Here is a 17,986-nt window from a genome sequence, read left to right as displayed (position 1 = left end):
GCTGTGTGTGTATATACAGTATGTTAAAAAGCCTTTTATTTTTATACTTCAAATGCTCTAAATTAATAAAAACTAATAATTACTCTGCTATCTTTACTTTTTATTTTCAGAATGCTTTGGTAGAAGAGTTACTTAGTAGAAATATCCCATAGTAGAAGTTCATAACAGGTTTCATCTAGAACATGTAGATATTTTTGTTGACTCATTACTGAAGTAGCATCATTTCAGGATGAAGATATAAAATCAACTTTGGTTATATCAAGACCAAAGAGCTATTTTTTTAGAGTGCATGTTAGTACAAGAATGCTTGGAAATGCTAAGAATGTACTTCTATTTTGAAATATTTTTTCTTTCATACATATTTTAGTATTATAGACAATAAACTTTACACCTGAAGCTGTCACTTAAAACTAACTACCTGGAAATGTAGTTTTACTCTACACTTTTTTTTCCCTGTGCTAGGGATAGAACCCAGGATCTGGTATATGGGTACATGCTAGGCAAGTGCTTTATCACTGAGCCACATACTCGACCTCTACATTCTTTTTTCCCCTCCACCCAGTACTTCAGATTGAAGCCAGGGTTGCTCTACCACTGAGATACACCCCCAATTCTTTTTGCTTTTTATCTTGAGACAAGGTTACTGAGGCAGGCCTCAAAGTTGGGATCCTCCTGTTCAACTTCCCAAGTCACTGGGATTACAAGTGTATGCCCCTACATCCTGCTTTACATTCTTCTTAAGAATGACATAGGTAGGAGTTCTGTACGAGGATATTTGGATGCAATTACAGACAGCACAAATTGGTCCAAGGAGTGCTTCCAATTTGTGATTAACATTAATATTTCAGTGACAAAACTTGTCTTCAAAGTAGTTTAATTTCATGTATTCCATTAGTAGTAAAATACATCAGATAGCATGACTTAAAATATATCTACTTTATCAACCATGTAAAATATAAAGTAGATTTAGGAAACTAGAACTAGATAACAGATTTACATTTTAATAACATTCATGAAATTAAACATTCTTAAAAAGCCATTTTAATGCACCTTGAAAATATTCTCCTTCTGTTCTTTAAATATTACTAGTGGAAAAAGTTAACTCCTTATAAAAACTTTAACTATTTTTTTCACCCAGTTTTTCTCAAAATAGCCACAGAAGAATTTACTTTCAAGAACTTAAGCATTTCTAGGCCTCTTAGTTAAAACAATTATCATTATAATGAATTTTCATTATGAAGTAGTATAAGAGGAACATAAGTGATGAAACTCATTTTGCTTTTATAAAACATAACTGATTCCTATGCAATTTTAATAGTCAACTTATATATCTCATTGTTTCATACTATTTTTTCCACAGCTTTATGTATATGACCCAAATTGTCATTTCAAGTTGCCTAAAGATAATTCCTAACGTCTCAAAATAGGCTTTGTTCTTGAACAAGCTGTTTTCCCCTTCATAATCGTATGCCTAGTTTAGCTGATCCGTAGTCTTTCCTCTTCATGGGGTTGCAGAGCAAATACCCATTATCTCAAGGGGAAAATGCTTGGGAGGCAGTCACCAGTTCTCTTGCAGCCATGAATAGGTGTATTCATAAACCAGCAGCATCACTGCACCACCTAGAAAAGAAAGAACTGTGTTTGTTTGTCACAAATTCTGTGAAACAGCACTGTACCCCTGGGGTTTTGGAATTCATGAAGTCCCAGGCAGCCCATCAGGCAGGGGCTGTTTGGAACTACCAGTTCTGGAGCTCCAATACATAGATACAAAACTATTGTGGAAAATTCTCAGGGTAAAATCAAGACCATCTTGAGTATCCAAATACATTTTTTCCTCATGAGTTTCTGCAACTTTCATCATTTCTCATCAGATTCTTTTTTCAGGCACTTTTAATTTTTAAAAGTAAATAAATATAGATATATTTAGTCATGTAAGGGCATGCGGCTTTCCTGTGAACAGAAACCTTTAGCTTCTTCATACGTAGGCACAGGAATTTATCTTTTTCAGTCCATAATCGGCATTGTCTTAGAAAATCTCTAAGATGGTGTTTGACAGATGAGTCTATTTATTTCTGATGGCTTTCAAAGTGGATTGCAATGTGAAAAAATATCTTCTGAATGTTTTTTAAAATCTGTACTTGTAAAAGTTGTGAAAAAAAAGGAGGTTGGAAGCTAACCATCATTTCTTTTATCTACCTAAGATGTATATAGATTTGAACTTGAAAATTTGGTAGGTGAGTTGAGTGGCATGAGACCATGATTTGTCTTGGAAGAAAAGAGTTGTATGAAAAGAGGTTTTCTGTGTAACAAAGCAACAGGAATATGATATTCAGGAAAGCAAGTTCAATACTGGGAGAAGCAATTGCATGTGAATCATTTTGTGTTCTATCTGATGCAGAAATAGTATGTATCCTCTACTTTAGGACAATCCTTTCGTGTCTAATGGTAGGAAAAATATTACAAGATCAAAATGTGGACAAGTATCCTGAAAACAACTTAGAGAAGACTCAGCTGTCTCAAGAGAAGATTGACTCCTGACAGAAAGAAATGAAACTCGATTTTGATCTTATTCGTGTACACTTCCATATGCTTCTTTTTTAAAAATCTACATGCTGCACATGCTTGTGAAACCATATACCAGAGATGATTATCTGTCTGTAATTTTCATTTTTAACCCATGAAGATACTCTATTAGGCCCCTTACAGCTGCTGTCACCCTCTGGAAACTCAGCAAACAAAAGAAAATGAACCACAAATGCATATGTGAATACTGTGTTTACTCTTATCAACTGTTCACAGTTTAAGGTAGGAACATACAGAATTGGGTTAGTTTTCAGCTTCATGAGAAGATTTGGATTTTAAACCACAAACTTCAAGATTCTTTTCTGAGAAATACCTGATTACTAGGCACATAGAGCTGTTAAGGCTATTAGAAATAAGATGTGATGCTTCTGCTGACTGAAGGCTGAAAATTTCAGGTTCATCATTCTTTTCTGCTGTCTCCTTTTTTTTTTTTTTTAAAAAAATCTTGGTTGGCCTTAACTTGAAAGTCTTACCTTACTTCTCTTTGAAGAAGGAATTTGCACGTTTGAAATGAAGTAGAGGCTAGGTCCCTGAAGTTATTTACAATTTTGTTTAAACTGGACAGTAAATTCATGACAACCCTTTTCATGGGGTTTAACACCACAGCAACTCAGAACCCCTCATGCAAAGCATTTAACGCCCAATCAAACATTGCAAGCCTCTAACAAAACTTGGGGGCAGATTATTTAGCAGTTTGGGATTAAGGTTCTAGTCAATTACCATTTTAGCTAAACTCTCCCTGGTTTACCACCCTTTTTAGGTCCATCCTTTTCTAAGAAAGCTGATTTAGGGCTACTCCTGCAATTTTTCTCTCATATCTACCAGCAGGTTTTTATTATGTGGTAAAGGAAAAACACTACCTATACTACTTGAAAATATTCACAAAATTCCCAACATTTTTCATTAGTGAGTTTCTTTTAACACATGATTAACAGAAGGCAGGTCCCAATCTCAAATGCAAAACAGAATTGGTGCTTAATATCTACAAAAGTTGGGATAAATAGAATACATGAAAGTGTGTACTGCTTTCTTAACTTCAATTTACAGATGGATGTTCTTTATCTTAGGATGGAAGAATTGCTAGTTTATTGGGTTAAGATCGAAAGGTAAACGTGCATGTGTTTGAGTGCAGCATGGGAGGGAGATGGTAGTATTAAAATGAGGAATGGTAAAAAGAGAGAGGAGAGATTACCAGGAAGTCTAAGTAGGGGCACATGCCTGGTTAGAATTTAAAAAAAAAAAAAAAAGAAAGAACATACTTTTGGTCTAGAGCATACTTGTGTACTTATTCACAAGATTGCTTATAATCCAAGACCATTTGTTCAGGCGGTTGAGTCTGCCACAGTGATTTTCTTATCTATTTACATAGAGACAGCTGACTTTCCCTGTGGGGATGGCAGTCAGCTTTTTGTGGGCTGGCATACTCAGGTAAGGCTTGAGCCAGCAGTTGTCACTGTCAAGCTGACAGAGGCCAGGAAAGGTGAGTGCCCAGCCAGGGGTGTCACCACTCCCCAGAGGTGACCCTGAATATAAGTGACTTTTGCTGTTCATGGAGGTGATTCCTCCTCCTTTTCTCCTTTTGAAATAAAGTTGAGACAGGAGCAAGACTGAGCTGGGAGCACAGGAAGAGTTTTATCTGACTGGTCACTCACCCAGTGATCACTTTAGTCAGAAGCCAAGGTGCATGTTAGCGCTCACTTGAACTCAACAGACTGTGGATCCTTTCCCATTGACTTAAGTTGGGCTTTGTCTCCCATTAGCTTCCAACAGGCCCATAAATAGTACTTTCTAAACAAAGGTAGAACATTTCTGATAGGTGCCTTTTGTCTCTTGACTACTCATAGACAACTTTATATCCTCACAGTTTCCCCTCTCACAGTGTGATAAATTTTTACTATGTTGCTGATAGACACAAATGACAAAAGAAGAAACATTAGAACAATAAGGAAGGGAGAATATAAATAATAAAAGCATCATTACCTGGTCCAAGTCTCATAATTTTGGGAAGCAGTCCTTTGTACAAGGCTAAAATCCTAAAACCAGAGAGGAAAAAGCAAAATTCTCATTCCAAAAATAAATGGAGTTAGATCTCAGCTTTATTGAGATGCTGGCCCAGCATTTAAAAAGAAACTATTTGAAATTGAACCACCCCAAACCTGACAGTATCTGGCTTAGCATTCCCTACCACAATTTGGATGAGGGGAAAGAGTTAATCAATTCTTTATTACCCAGGCTATGCTGGTCTTGTCCAATCAGAAACATGACTTTCATCAGCAAAATGGTTTTTGCTTTCAAGACAGGTCTTGCTTTCAAGGCAGCTGTGTATATGGCCAAGATGACTTTTGTAATCGAATTTAAAAGACCACAAACTCAGTCTTCATATTAGGAAATATGATGCAGTTTAGAGCAAAATAATAAAGTATCACTTGTTTACTTGAGAATCAGTAATTGGTGAGGAGGGGTGAAGAGATAGTAAAATTTTTTAAAAATCAGAAAAGGCACATTTTAAATACAAAAAAAAATCTAATTTTACAGAATTCTCCTATTTAATTCTCCCAGGAGAATATAATTAGGTGACATTTTTATTAGATTTAGTCAGAAGACAATAATTCTACCCATATACTAATAAGACATGTAACACACACTATCATATTATGCCAACTGACAAGAAGTTCATCTTATGGCACAAACTGGATGGTATAAGAACATTTTGGCAGCATCTTGTTATTGTGTAGCTTTGTGAAGTTTGTCATATAGTCCACAGAACTCCTTCAATACACACCCAATCTAGGAGTCTTACTGATTCCCACCAAAATAGAAGTATAATATGGTTTTAACAATACTTGGACCTTGCACACTTATTAAAGTAAGAATGTGTTACCCTTCTTCCTGATAGACTGTTGCCATTGTTTTAAAACAGGTTCTGTACTTGATCTCTCCAGGAACTGGCTGAGGTCCTTGAATCCTACTTTTGGCAACATCAAAAGGGATGTTAATGACTGAGGCTATTGTCCCCGAGAGAAGACCAATCCCAAATTTTCTCAAAAATTCCAAGGTTGGATCCTAAAAGAGAAAAAGAAAAAAAAATAACAGAAAGGGAAGTGGAAGCCCCTACATCAGTTAAACACTATAATGCAATATGTATTTAAGCAGAGCACTGCACTCCCTGGCACCCTCCTGTTACTCCAGCGGAACGCATTAGGATTTCCTAGGCTGGAACTTGTTTTCTTGACAATCCCATTGGCTATGTTTTTACACATGGTCTAAATTGCTGAAGTACACATTTCCTCACACAGGATTTATAAACACAGTTCATAAAGAAAGACTGGTATGGCATATGGGGATGATTTGTATAATTGGGCTTCACAATGTACTTAGTATTACTGTATCAAAACAGGAGAAATCCAAGCACACTATTAGCTAATTGGCCAGAATATTTTACAAATGACAGCAACTTCCACCATGAAGCCTACTAAAATGCTCATTTGTGTGTGGACCCCCAAATGTTAAATTAAATCAAGGCTACTCTCAGTCTGCTGCTATTCCCCTCCAGGTTTTTTGCATTTATTTTCACGTGTAGCTGATCCACTGTACTGAGAAGTGCTAGCTTCCTGTTATTAACAAACCAACTTGGGGCGGCTGCAAAACAGCCTGTGACATTCTGTGCATTATAAACAGTAGTAAGGCACTGGACTAATTGGCTGAAGAATTTATAACCCATTGTTCCTGAACTTATTCTTCTTCATGGCAAAAGAAGAAAAGGAGAGCTGTGTGTGTGTGGGGGGGTGCAGGGAGGGAGAGAGAGAAATATTTCCTTTTTCCATTTGAATTTAGGCTCTTCACGTTGGTCTGATTTGATTTTCCACCCCTCCCTGCTCTGCTCTCTGACATCAAAGTATTTAATTAGGTCTTATGTGGGAGTCACTTTCCTTCAGCCTATTTTTGTGCCCAGTGAGCTCACATTGTGCTTTGTTATAATGAATTTGTTGGGAAGTTCTCATTATGTTTGCAGCCTGAGTTCTTGCCATGAAGAGAAGTCATGGCACATATCATCAGCCGCTGACTCTGACTCCCATCTTATCCTTCTCCCTCTCTCTCTTTTGGTGAATATTTCAGAAGCATCATCACAGAGGAACAATACAGGTTGTGCCATGACATTATTTTATGTGGCAGAACTAAGCGAGAGAAGCATACCCTGAGAAAGAAAGAAAGAAACAGAAAGAGAGGGAGGAAGGAAATAAATTCAGGTCTGAGCACTGCAGGTTTCTAGCTTCTATGGAAGAAGAAAACTCCTGGAGGCTCTGAAATTCTCAACTGAACCAGGAGCTAGTTACCATCACAAAAACTCCTATGTGGCTGAATATAAAAAGCAAGGGATTCAGTAATAATTCTTGGATCTAGGCCATACAGGTGCCGGGGAGGTTTAAAGGGATTTAAAAACCAACAGGGTGTTTCTACAGGAAAAAACAATGCAGTGATTGCAGTAAGAGTGAGGTGTGTTTAAATAATTCCCCCTCCCCCATTTTTTTCTCTTTTACAAGGAGAGAAAAATGCCTTTATGTTGCCCTTCTCTATTATGGCATAGAAGCAGAACCGGAGCTCTGGAGGACGGCAAATTCAGCACCAGCTCAAGTTGTCTCAATTTGGATGAGTCACTGAATCCCGCAGAGCCTATGTGTAGAGGGAAGTTTTTAACACCTACCTCACCTGGGTAGTGTCATTTTCTGAGAAATAAGAGTGATAAGAGGGGAAATGTGCTATGATTGTTGTACAAGCCTAGCAGAAAATGGATAGTATTGTGACATAGCCTGTTTTCTAGTTGCAAAGCATCCTGTAAAAATATGCCCTCATGGTGTCCCTGTGACACAACCAAGTTCTTTTTCTTTTTCTATTGAGCAAAAGATTGAAAATGATGACCATACGCACGTTATTCTTCTGAGAAGTTTAGCTGACATCATCAAGCACTCAACCTCTCCCACCTCCTGATGTGTTTGCTGAGGACCAGGGATAGGAATGGAAGGTAAGCTAAGACATTGCAAGATCACTGCTTTAGGCACTATTAGAGACCAAAACCTAAGGTTTCCAAGCCAGCAGTGTTCACTGGCCAAAGTGAGTGTCAACCCTGTATTTTCTATACATTCCTCACCATAATGGTAATGTCCCACAGTAGATTCCAAATCCAGCTATGCATCAGAATCACCTGGCAGCTTTACAAATACAGATGCCGGGCCCCTATCTTGACCCAGCGTAGCTTCTCAGATCAGAATCTCTTGGAAAAGCACCTGAAAGTGGTTTTAAAAGCTGTCAGACTTCAGTTCTGGGAGCCAGTAATTTTGGTGTTCTATGCAAAGTAGATGGCTGCTTGCTGCCTCGTGGGCATTCCAGGGTGAAAAAGTTCTTTTGGAATGGCTGAGAGTATTCCTCACCACCTGGCTTCTGAACTCTGATCAATTTCTTCCCCTGACCCCACAGTTTGCTTTATGACGTCATCCCAGCTGGGACTGGGTGAGCCAAGGAGGGCCCCCTCCACTCCCCTCTGCTATCTTCACTACATGGGGTCATGAACCATGTAGTGAAATTTAGTCTCTCAAATGCCTCCTTCTCTGTTCCCTCCCAGCCACCTCACCTCTCTGGCTTCACCAGGTCTTGCTTCCTTCCTGACCTATGGTCTAGTTTTCACAAAGATATTGGGGCTTTTTTTTTGTTAAGAGATTTGCTTTTGTTATCTTCCTACTCAAAGATCTTCAATACTTCCCTGATGCATCGAAACTAATGACAAGGGCTGGGGATGTGGCTCAGCGGTACCGCGCTCGCCTGGCATGCGTGCGGCCCGGGTTCGATCTTCAGCACCACATACAAAGATGTTGTGTCCACTGATAACTAAAAAATAAATATTAAAAAAAACTCTCTCTCCCTCTCTCTTTAAAAAAAAAAGAAACTAATGACAAAACACTCTTTCAGTTTCCTTCACACGATACTCTTTCAACTTGTCTTATCAGCTTCAAGTGCTACATTCCTACACCCAATCCATATTATAGTCACACTGGTTAATTCATACTGACCCAAATATACCAAGCACATTCTCAATTTTTGGCCTTTCTTCAAATTACTCCACAGCTGAGAATGTCTTTCTTTATCGTATTCAGCTGGGGCAATCTCATTTCTCCTTTAAGATCAAGTTTAAATCTCCCTTGCCCAAGAAACTTATGGATACCTATATCAGAGTTAATTTTTTCCTTTCCTCTGGCCTGAGACACTGTCTTAACTCCATCACCCTTGGTATGGTTCATTTTGTGTTTTGTTTATTTTGCATGTATCTATCTTCCTTGCTGGATTATGAGCCCATACAAAACAAGAGCTCGTGTTACATTTCTTTGCATTTTCTATTTTGTGGTGTACATAGTAGATGCTAAATAAGTAACGGCCAAATGACGATCAATGCACCTATTTATTTTACTGTTATACAAACATTAATCATTGATGATTCTTTTTCAAGATTCTACTTCTTCTTGCTAGGAAATGGACCTATTAGCACTCTTCATTTCCATCTTTCCATCAGGAAGCATCAACATGAGAGCAGGACAAGGCATTGGCATTTGGAAAGTGTAATAGTTCAGCGTGGATAAACTGTGACTCTCAGGCCACAGAGCCACGCTCCATTGCCCACTGACTCTCAGAGAACAGCATGGCATGTCAGGCTCAGACCAGATTTTAGCAAAAATACACAACTGGAAATAGAGTGAGACTCAGAAATGTTACTCTTTGCTTAATAGCCAGAGGAATCCACTTCTAAAAGAATGAGCTCTGTCGTAGCTGGATTACAGAGAGAAAAAGGTAGCATTTAATATTTGGGTTTCAAAATAAGATCTTGATCATGAAGAGGGAAGTTCTGGAGGAGAAGCATCATCTTGGAGAAGACTGGGGGCAGGGAGCAAAATTTGAGGAGTCCACATGGAAAGAAAGAGGCTCCACCAGTGGCTTGGCCAGAAAGTCACCACAGGGAGGACCTCCTGGATACTGTACCATTCTTTACCATCCTGGGAAGGACCCTGTGGCTAGGGAGGAGCGCCTCCTTTGACAGCAGCTATCCTGGCTGTCCTTGATAACTGCTGCCTAATCAGGCAGATATTTAGATCTGCATCATTCACAGGCCTGTGACAGACCTTCTAGTGATGACACTGCTGAGCCTAGGACACCATGTTCCCAGCCTTCCTACTTGACCTTTTCCTTCCTACCATCCTCTCACTTCAGGTTAGCTACATCCTTTATTCTGCCATAGAAAAGGTCACAATTTTAATAACATTAAATGTTTAAGTATGTTTTCTGTGCCAGACCTGCTAAGGACAATTATGTATGCCTTAGGCCGGTACATCTTTACAACCTTTGAGCTAATAACTATTATTATTATTCTTATTTTACAAACAAATTTGTAAAAGTTAAATATAGGAAGAGAATGTACGTCACATTCAAGCGAACCCAAGACTTTGCCTCAAGGCATTTGTTGCCTGGTATGAGTCCATGGGTGGGCTGGTGGGGAGATGTCCAAGAACTTCTCAAAATTATAAGCAGTGCTTCTGTGTATGTGCATATGCTTTTCTGGGAATAGTGTCTATAGATTTTATCAGGCTTGTAAAAGCTTTAAAAAAAAAACTTCACGAGAGCATTTTCTCTACCAATAAAGTAAGTAAAGTTTATAAAGTAAGAAAAGGACAGTGCAGGGTTAAAAACAGTCTGATAACAGGAAGCCCAATTTTCACATACAGTTATCAAGCAATTCACCTTAGTGAACAGATTTCCACTCTTATTCCTGTTACCTCAACCACATCCACCCACTCAGTGGCTCTCAATCCTGGGCCCAGGCCACCATCATTACCACCATGTGGGTCCTTATTAGAAATAAAAAGTAGTGTTTCACCCCAAACCTACTGAATCTGGAGATGGAGACCAAGAATTGGCTTAAACAAATTCTTCAATTTATTTGGATAGTTGCCAAAGTATGAGAACCACTGTTTAACTGAAGTTTAAAATTCATCCTCTTTGGATCCTTGTTGATGATAATCAATGCTCTAAGATTCATCTTAACCATTGGCTATAAGAGGCTGTGTATATGCTGGGAAACATCTTAAAACTTTCATTAGTGAAGGCAGGGATTTTAGGAAAGAGAACTGAAAGTCTCTCCTATTTCCAGGTCAGCCCAAATAAAAATGCATTCATGTGGGGTTGTCTGGTCTGGGCAGTATCTATCACAGAGTTTTAACTAATCATTCTGTATTGGCTATCAGCGAGTCATCCCAGCATATCTACTAATAATGGTAACAATAAATAACAAATTAATAGTAAAATAAACAGCAACAATAAAATAAACATATATGCTAAGATAGTTGTATTATTTTTCATAACTCATCATGAGAAATATGATTTATGTTCCTTATTACCAAGAAAAATGCTATATGCAAAATGTATACAAAGCAGAGATATTATGTAACAAATCCTAAGAGTTAGGTAACTAAACTATTTTACAGATAAGGACATGCCAGCTGTATAAGATCACACTGCTGGTAAGAGGTAAAGCCTAGATTTGAGCCCAGGATCTTCTGACTTCCAAGTCTATATGTCATAGTACTTCTTACTCATCATTCATTTGTTGTTTACCCAACCAACAAACTATTATTGGGGCCTGGCCCTACACCTTATGAAGGGGTATAAAGGTAAATGATCCAGAGAAGGAGTTTGGGGCAAGTACACAATCAACCATCTCTCTACAACATGATCAGTACAAAGTGGGTTTTGAACAAACTGCATGGACAAACACACAGTAGGGAGAGAGAAGTTACTTATGGGATCTCACTATCAGAGTCCTGTGAGACAGTGCCTCTCTTATGCCTCTTAAAAGCTTAGTCATTCATTGGCAATTCAGGAAGTGAACAGAGGTCATCATGTTATTTCAAGTCACCAAGTTGATTCATGAAGTTGAATGGTTAGCTACCTGGCTTGAGAATTTCACAGTCATTTTGCTTTTATTCCCTTAGTTTTTTTTTTTTTAAACTGCAGTAAGAAGATGATGATAAGATAGGCCCTGAGTTAAGTATTTTCTACATATTTAAGCTTCATAACATTTCTTAGCAAATGAGGTACTTGAGTCTATGGAAATTTCCTAATTTACAAAAAGGATATAATTTTAAATGAGTCAAAAGACAACCAAGGATATTAGGGAGGGAGTGGCTGTGATCAAAGCATGTTATTTGCATGTGTGAATATACCACAATATATAATTAAAATGCACACAGAGAGATAAGAGACTCAAGTTTCTATTATTTAGAAGTGAAAAAAGCCAAGGTATTGAGGTTCCCTGAGGCTGACCCATCAGTGCAATTAGAGACCCATACGCTTGCATCTCAGGACTGTATTCTAATTCAACATCCCAAGAGACCACTACTCAGACCAAAAGAAGACTTAAATGGTAGAAAATAAGATTCTAGTATCAAAAGCCTAGGAATGAACTCAGAATGTCACCTAGTCTAAGCCAAATATTCAGAATATACAACATTTAAATTATATAGCAGGATATTCATGTTGATGAAAAATCTATTGTTATTAAAAATATCCAACTTACTTCCATAATTGTTTCCAACTCTCAACAATCAGGAAATTTTCCCAACTGACATAAATCATTTTACTCCAATTCTTTGCTTAAATGCCAGGGCAAGCAACCATCACCATTTTCAGTATAATTCATCAGGATTTAAAAACCATTATTGCAATAATCTTTTCCCCATATGTAAAAACATAGTTCCTTTAAAATATTTATTTATAATGAGTATGTATTATTTTTCCTTCTACACATTTTTTTCTCTAAATATTTTCAGATTTTTTTCTCATAAAATATTTGTTTTGTAACTAACCTGGAGCTGAGTATACTGAAATATTAATGGATATTACACATATTTACCTTATTCTGTGATACAATATGAAATGCAATATTCATTGGGTACTTTTTGATTAATTCCTTGCAGACCCTTTAAGGCTAAAGTTAACATTCTATTTCACAAATGAGAATCTGAGAGAGAGAAGGTATAACTTGTCAAAGCCAAATGACTAAATAGTAAGTATGAGAATTGGGAATTAACACCAAATTCTCTTACTAGAATTCTCTGGCTATTTCTATTATTATTCTGAAATCTTTGTGAAAGAGCAGAGCTGAAGATGTGTTTACCAGCTCCTCTTCAGGGAGATCAATAATCCCAAAAGGGTTTATTTATGAACTCTCTAGTATTTAACAAAAGTGCAAATGAGTGATCCCAAAACATTGGAAGTTGTAACATTCTACAACCTCTAAAAATTCAACAAAAGTCACCCAGTCTCCTTCGCTGTGAAGAAGAGGCTTTATAGTTTGATGTTACTCCATTTATTGATTATTGATTTTACTTCTTGTGCGTTAGGAGTCTTGTTAAGAAAGTCAGTTCCTAAGCCAATATGTTGGAGGGTTTGGCCTATATTTTCTTATAGTAGGTGCAGGGTTTCTGGTCTAGTACCTAGTTCCTAGATCCATTTGAGTTGAATTTTATGCAGGATGAGAGACAGGGGTTAAATTTCATTCTACTACATATATAAGGATTTCAAGTTTTCCAAAAGCACCATTTGTTGAAAAGTCTATCTTTAGAGAATGGGAGAAAGTCTTTGCCACCTGCACTGAGGTGAACTCTCCAGTACTTAACAAAAGTGCTAATGAGTGATCCCAAAACATTGGAGGTTGTAACATTCTACCACCTCTAAAAATTCAACAAAAGTCACCCAGTCTCCTTCGCTGTGAAGAAGCTTTATAGTGCTTTTGGAAAACTGATAGAACATTAATTTTTAGGATATATAAAGAACTAAAAAAACTTAACTCCCCAAACCAAATAGCCCAATCAATAAATGGGCAAAAGAACTGAAGAGACACTTTACAGAAGAACAAATATGAATGGTCAACAAATATACAAAAAAATGTTCAAAGTCTGTAGCAATTAGAGAAATGTAAATTAAAACTACACTGAGGTTCCATCTTACTCCAGTCAGAATGGCAGTCATCAAGAAATCAAGTAACAACAAATGTTGGTGAAGATGTGGGGGAAAAGATATACTCATACATTCCTGGTGGAACTGCAAATTGGTGTAGCCACACTGAAAAGCAGTATGGAGATTTCTCAAAACACTAGGAATGGAGCCACCATTTGACCCAGTTATCTCACTCCTCAGTATATATCCAAAGGATTTAAAATCAGTATACTATAGTGACACAGCCACATCAATGTTTACAGTAGCACAATTTACAACAGCTAAGTTATGAAACAAACCTAGGTGTCCAGATGAATGGGAAAATAAAATGTGGTATATATACACAATAGAATATTACACAGTCACTAAGAAGAATGACTTTATGACATTTGCCAATATATGAATGGATCTGGAGATTATCATGATAAGTGAAATAAGCCAGTCCCCCAAAAGCCAAAGTTCAAATGTTTTCTCTGATATGTGGAAGTTAGCCCTCAACAAAGGGTAAGGAGGGGAAAAATAGAAGTTCAATAGATTAGACAATAGGGAAAGGAAGAAAGGGAGGGGGAATAGGAAAAGGAAAGTCAGTGGAATGAATCTGACATAATTTTCCTATGCACATATATGAAAACATCACAATGAATCCCATCATCATGTTTATCCACAAGAATGGGATCCTAACTAGAATAAGATATATTCCACGCTTGTATAATTATATCAAAATGGATTCTACTGTCATGTATAACTAAAAAGAACCATAAAGTTGAAAAAAGGCACCAAGTCATCAGAAGTGTGATGTATGGCTCAAAATGGTTAACAACACATTTCATATTTGTAAATAATTTAACCATTGAATCCAAACTATATAGCCAACAGGTAAAGACAGCATCAGAAACTTAAGGCAATGGCAGCTGAGGAGTTAACATGCATAAGCACAGATGCAAACTATCTTGATCAAAAAAGGCATATGCCTCCCCTTTTACCTTACCTGGCATGTGCTCTGATGCCCTGCTTAGTGACTGGCCAGCTGGCTGCTAGCTTGATAAACAGAGTACAATTGCTCATCTCACAGGCCTTTGTGATTAGGGCCTGGCATCTTTAAGAAGACATTCCACACAGAGACAGGCCTGGAGAAGGGGGTCAAAGATGATGGGGGATCAGGATATGTTAGTTAGTGAGGAATGGGGATAGTGAAGGAGACTGGGCAGGAGGACTGCTGCTCTGCAGAAGGCAAAGTAGCACAGCAATGAGGCCCCTCATTTAAAGAAATATATATATAGTGTTTTTTTGGGGGGTACTGGGGATTGAACCCAGGGGCACTTAACCATGGAGCCACAACCCCAGTCCTTTTTTTTTTTTTTTTTTGTATTTACAGGTTTTCACTGAGGTGCTTAGGGCCTTGCTAAGTTCCTGAGGCTGGCTTTGAACTTGCGATCCGCCTGCCTCAGCCTCCTGAGCTGCTGGGATTACAGGCATGTGCCACCATGCCCCCCCTTTTTAATTAATTCATTTTTTAAGAATATTCCCATCTTATGTCAGCCCAAATCACATTTGTGTGAGTGCGCGCGCGCGTGTGCGTGTGTGTGTGTGTGTGTGTGTGTGTGTGTGTGTGTATGTACTTGGGATTGACTCCAGAGTGTTTTTACCACTAAGCTACATCCTGAACCTTTTTTTATTTTGGGACAGGGTCATAATCTGAGTCAGGGTCTTGCTAAGTTGCTGATGTTGTCCTCGAACTTGCGATTCTCCTGCTTCAATCTCTGGAGTTGCAGGGATTATAGGCATGCACTACTGCACCTAGTTCCAAATCACATTTTCTTTGTTCTTTGCAATTATCTTCTTTTTTTTATTAGTTCATTTATTTATATATATTAGGGTTTATTTTGACATAATCATAGAAGCATGGAATATAGTTTGTATAGTACTTTTGAATATAGTACTTTCCTTTCCCCTCCCCTCCTGCTTCCCCTGTTCCCTTTTCTCTAATCTAGTAATACTTTTTTATTTATATATCTTTTTAAATTACAGAATTACACATATATATTTTTATATATGAAATTCACTGTGGTGTGTTCATATATTACATAGAAAAGTTTGGTCAGATTCATTCTACTAATCCTCCCTTTTCCTGTCCCTCCTCCATTCCCCTCAATTTCCTTCCTGTCCTCCATTGATCTCTTTTCTATATTCATGAAGTTTCCCCCACACTTTTTCATTTCCTCCCCCTCCCTCTTTCTTTCTTCCTTATCCCTTATTTTGGATTAGCTTCTAACATTCAACCTTTGCCTTTCTGAGTCTGGCTTCCCTAGCATTATGTTTTTTCAGTGCCATCCCTTTACCACTAAATGCCATAATTTCATTCTTCTTTATAGCTAAGCAATACTCCATTGTATATATATAGGCCACATTTTTAATCCATTTATCTGTTGACAGGCTTCTGTGCTGGTTCCATAGCTTGACTACTGTGAATTGTGCTACTATAAACATTGATTTGGCTGCATTCCTATAACATGCTAATTTTAGATCTTTTGGATATATACAGAGGAGGGGTATAACTGGGTCACATGTATTTCCATTCCTACTTTTTTTTTGAGGAGTCTTCATACTGCTTGAGAGTGGTTGGATTTGTGATTATTATCCTTTAATTCCTGTTGGTAGCACATAAAATTGGACAGTCCTACGAGAAGTCACCCAATTTATGGGGTATATAAAAGTATTTCTTTGCAGAATTCAATTTTTAACTACCTCATTCCATACCCTTTGCAGTGTATAACTATCACTAGCTGAAGAGGTGTTTGCAATGTAGTCCTTCATTTCCCCAAGACTGAAAGCAAAAGGCAGTGCAAACACGAACTCTGGAATGTATCCCTGTGTGAAAAAACAGCAGAAAATACAGTCTAGTAATAAATTTTTGAAATTTTCATTTTCTTTTGAATCATCCTGTATACCGTAATTTCAGAGAACCACTTGAAAAAATATCTCCCATATTATTTTGAGTAGTAAGATATTCAGTTTAACATACTGAATGGAGGATGGATGAGAGTATAGCTGGAGGGATTCACATCTAGCTTAGCAAAGTGGTTCTGTGAAAGAAGTGTCTATATAGCAGATAGGCTGAAGATGGGCTGTATGCACCTGGGTAAAGATGGGAAAGGCCTGCTCATTGGATCTGATGACCCAGGTTGGGAGGGGAAATGGAAGTGGGATGACAGAGTAAGGACTTGACATTAAATTTGTTGTCACAAGCTTTAGTACTGGACTGAACCCACAAAGATTAAATTTAAGAATAGTGAATGCAAAATTCTTTTTTTAAAAAATTTTTAGTCGTAGATGGACAATATCTTAGGTTTATCTATTTATTTTTTTATGTGGTGCTAAGGATTGAACCTGGTGCCTAAGGCATGGAAGGAAAGCACCATACCACTGAGCCACAACCCCAGCCCCGACAAAATCCTTAGTTTAGGCGATTGTACATGTTTAAGATGAGGGCAACTAGCCTGCAGTTCACATAATCTGCAGTTCACATAATCTGAGGTTTTTAATTGACCATAAGGATTTATACATACCAACATCTTTGCATAAAACAACATACATTCTCCCTCCCTTCTCTCCATCCTTTTCCCCCAAAAGTCTTCAATAGTCCATCTTTGTAGTCTTTGGCTGCATTAAGAAAGATGTATGTTCAGATGACAGGAAGGTTGACCCTAGAGTACTCTGAGTTGGTCAACTCAAAACTGTAACACTCTGTTCAGCTCTGACAATGACCTTGACAAATCTGATGCCTATATTAGTGGGAAGAGAGGATCACCTAGAGGACATGCCACTTAAAGAATGGATGAGGAACTGTGCATACATTCTGAAGGAGGGAACACTCAAAGCTTCATGTATCCACATATTTGAAGAGTCATAATATGATTAACAACACAGACTCTGGTATCAGATTGCCTGGGTTCAAATATGACTGGAATTAGTGGAGATGGGCACCATAGTATTTGTGAACCTAGGGCCTGTGCATGCGAGGTAAGCACTCTACCAACTGAGCTATATCATCTCCAGCCCCTGTGAAGACTATTAAAGGAATGTGCCATGTCACATTCATCCTTGTGTATATACCGGGCCTGACACAACATAGGTGTTTAATAGTTTCTTTAGTTTCCCTCTATAGAGACGTAATAAGCAAAGAATGAAGGTTTCAGAGGCAAATTACAAAGGAGGTACATACACACACTGGCTAAGCACCTGGAAGCAACCACAAGGCAAATAAAAGCAGCTTATCATTGCTTTCCCCACAGCTGGCCATGGTGGTCATGAAAATGATGTGGTGTATTGAAATCATAGTTGTCTCCTGGTAACTGAGTGAGGAAGCAGC

At 37.9% G+C, this 17,986-nt stretch overlaps 1 protein-coding gene across 12 annotated transcripts in view; it reads right to left on the bottom strand.

Moving 5' to 3' along the window:
* Positions 1-1,273: 1,273 nt before the first annotated feature.
* The window catches only part of Slc25a21 (solute carrier family 25 member 21), a 497,747-nt gene continuing 481,034 nt past the window's right edge, over positions 1,274-17,986 (bottom strand). For all 12 annotated transcript variants that reach the window (XM_078050204.1, XM_078050206.1, XM_078050211.1 and 9 more), the window contains 3 exons: positions 5,465-5,646; positions 4,564-4,616; positions 1,274-1,620 (listed from right to left, as the gene is read on the bottom strand). In XM_078050204.1, coding sequence (XP_077906330.1) covers positions 1,559-1,620; positions 4,564-4,616; positions 5,465-5,646 — 297 coding nt within the window. In that variant the 3' untranslated portion in view covers positions 1,274-1,558. The remainder of the gene's footprint in view (positions 1,621-4,563; positions 4,617-5,464; positions 5,647-17,986) is intronic.

The sequence above is a fragment of the Ictidomys tridecemlineatus genome, chromosome 5, assembly GCF_052094955.1.
Source record: "Ictidomys tridecemlineatus isolate mIctTri1 chromosome 5, mIctTri1.hap1, whole genome shotgun sequence".
Taxonomy (NCBI): Eukaryota; Metazoa; Chordata; class Mammalia; order Rodentia; family Sciuridae; genus Ictidomys; species Ictidomys tridecemlineatus.
Note: the sequence above shows the minus strand (reverse complement) of the source record. Positions and strands in the feature narration are given on the sequence as shown.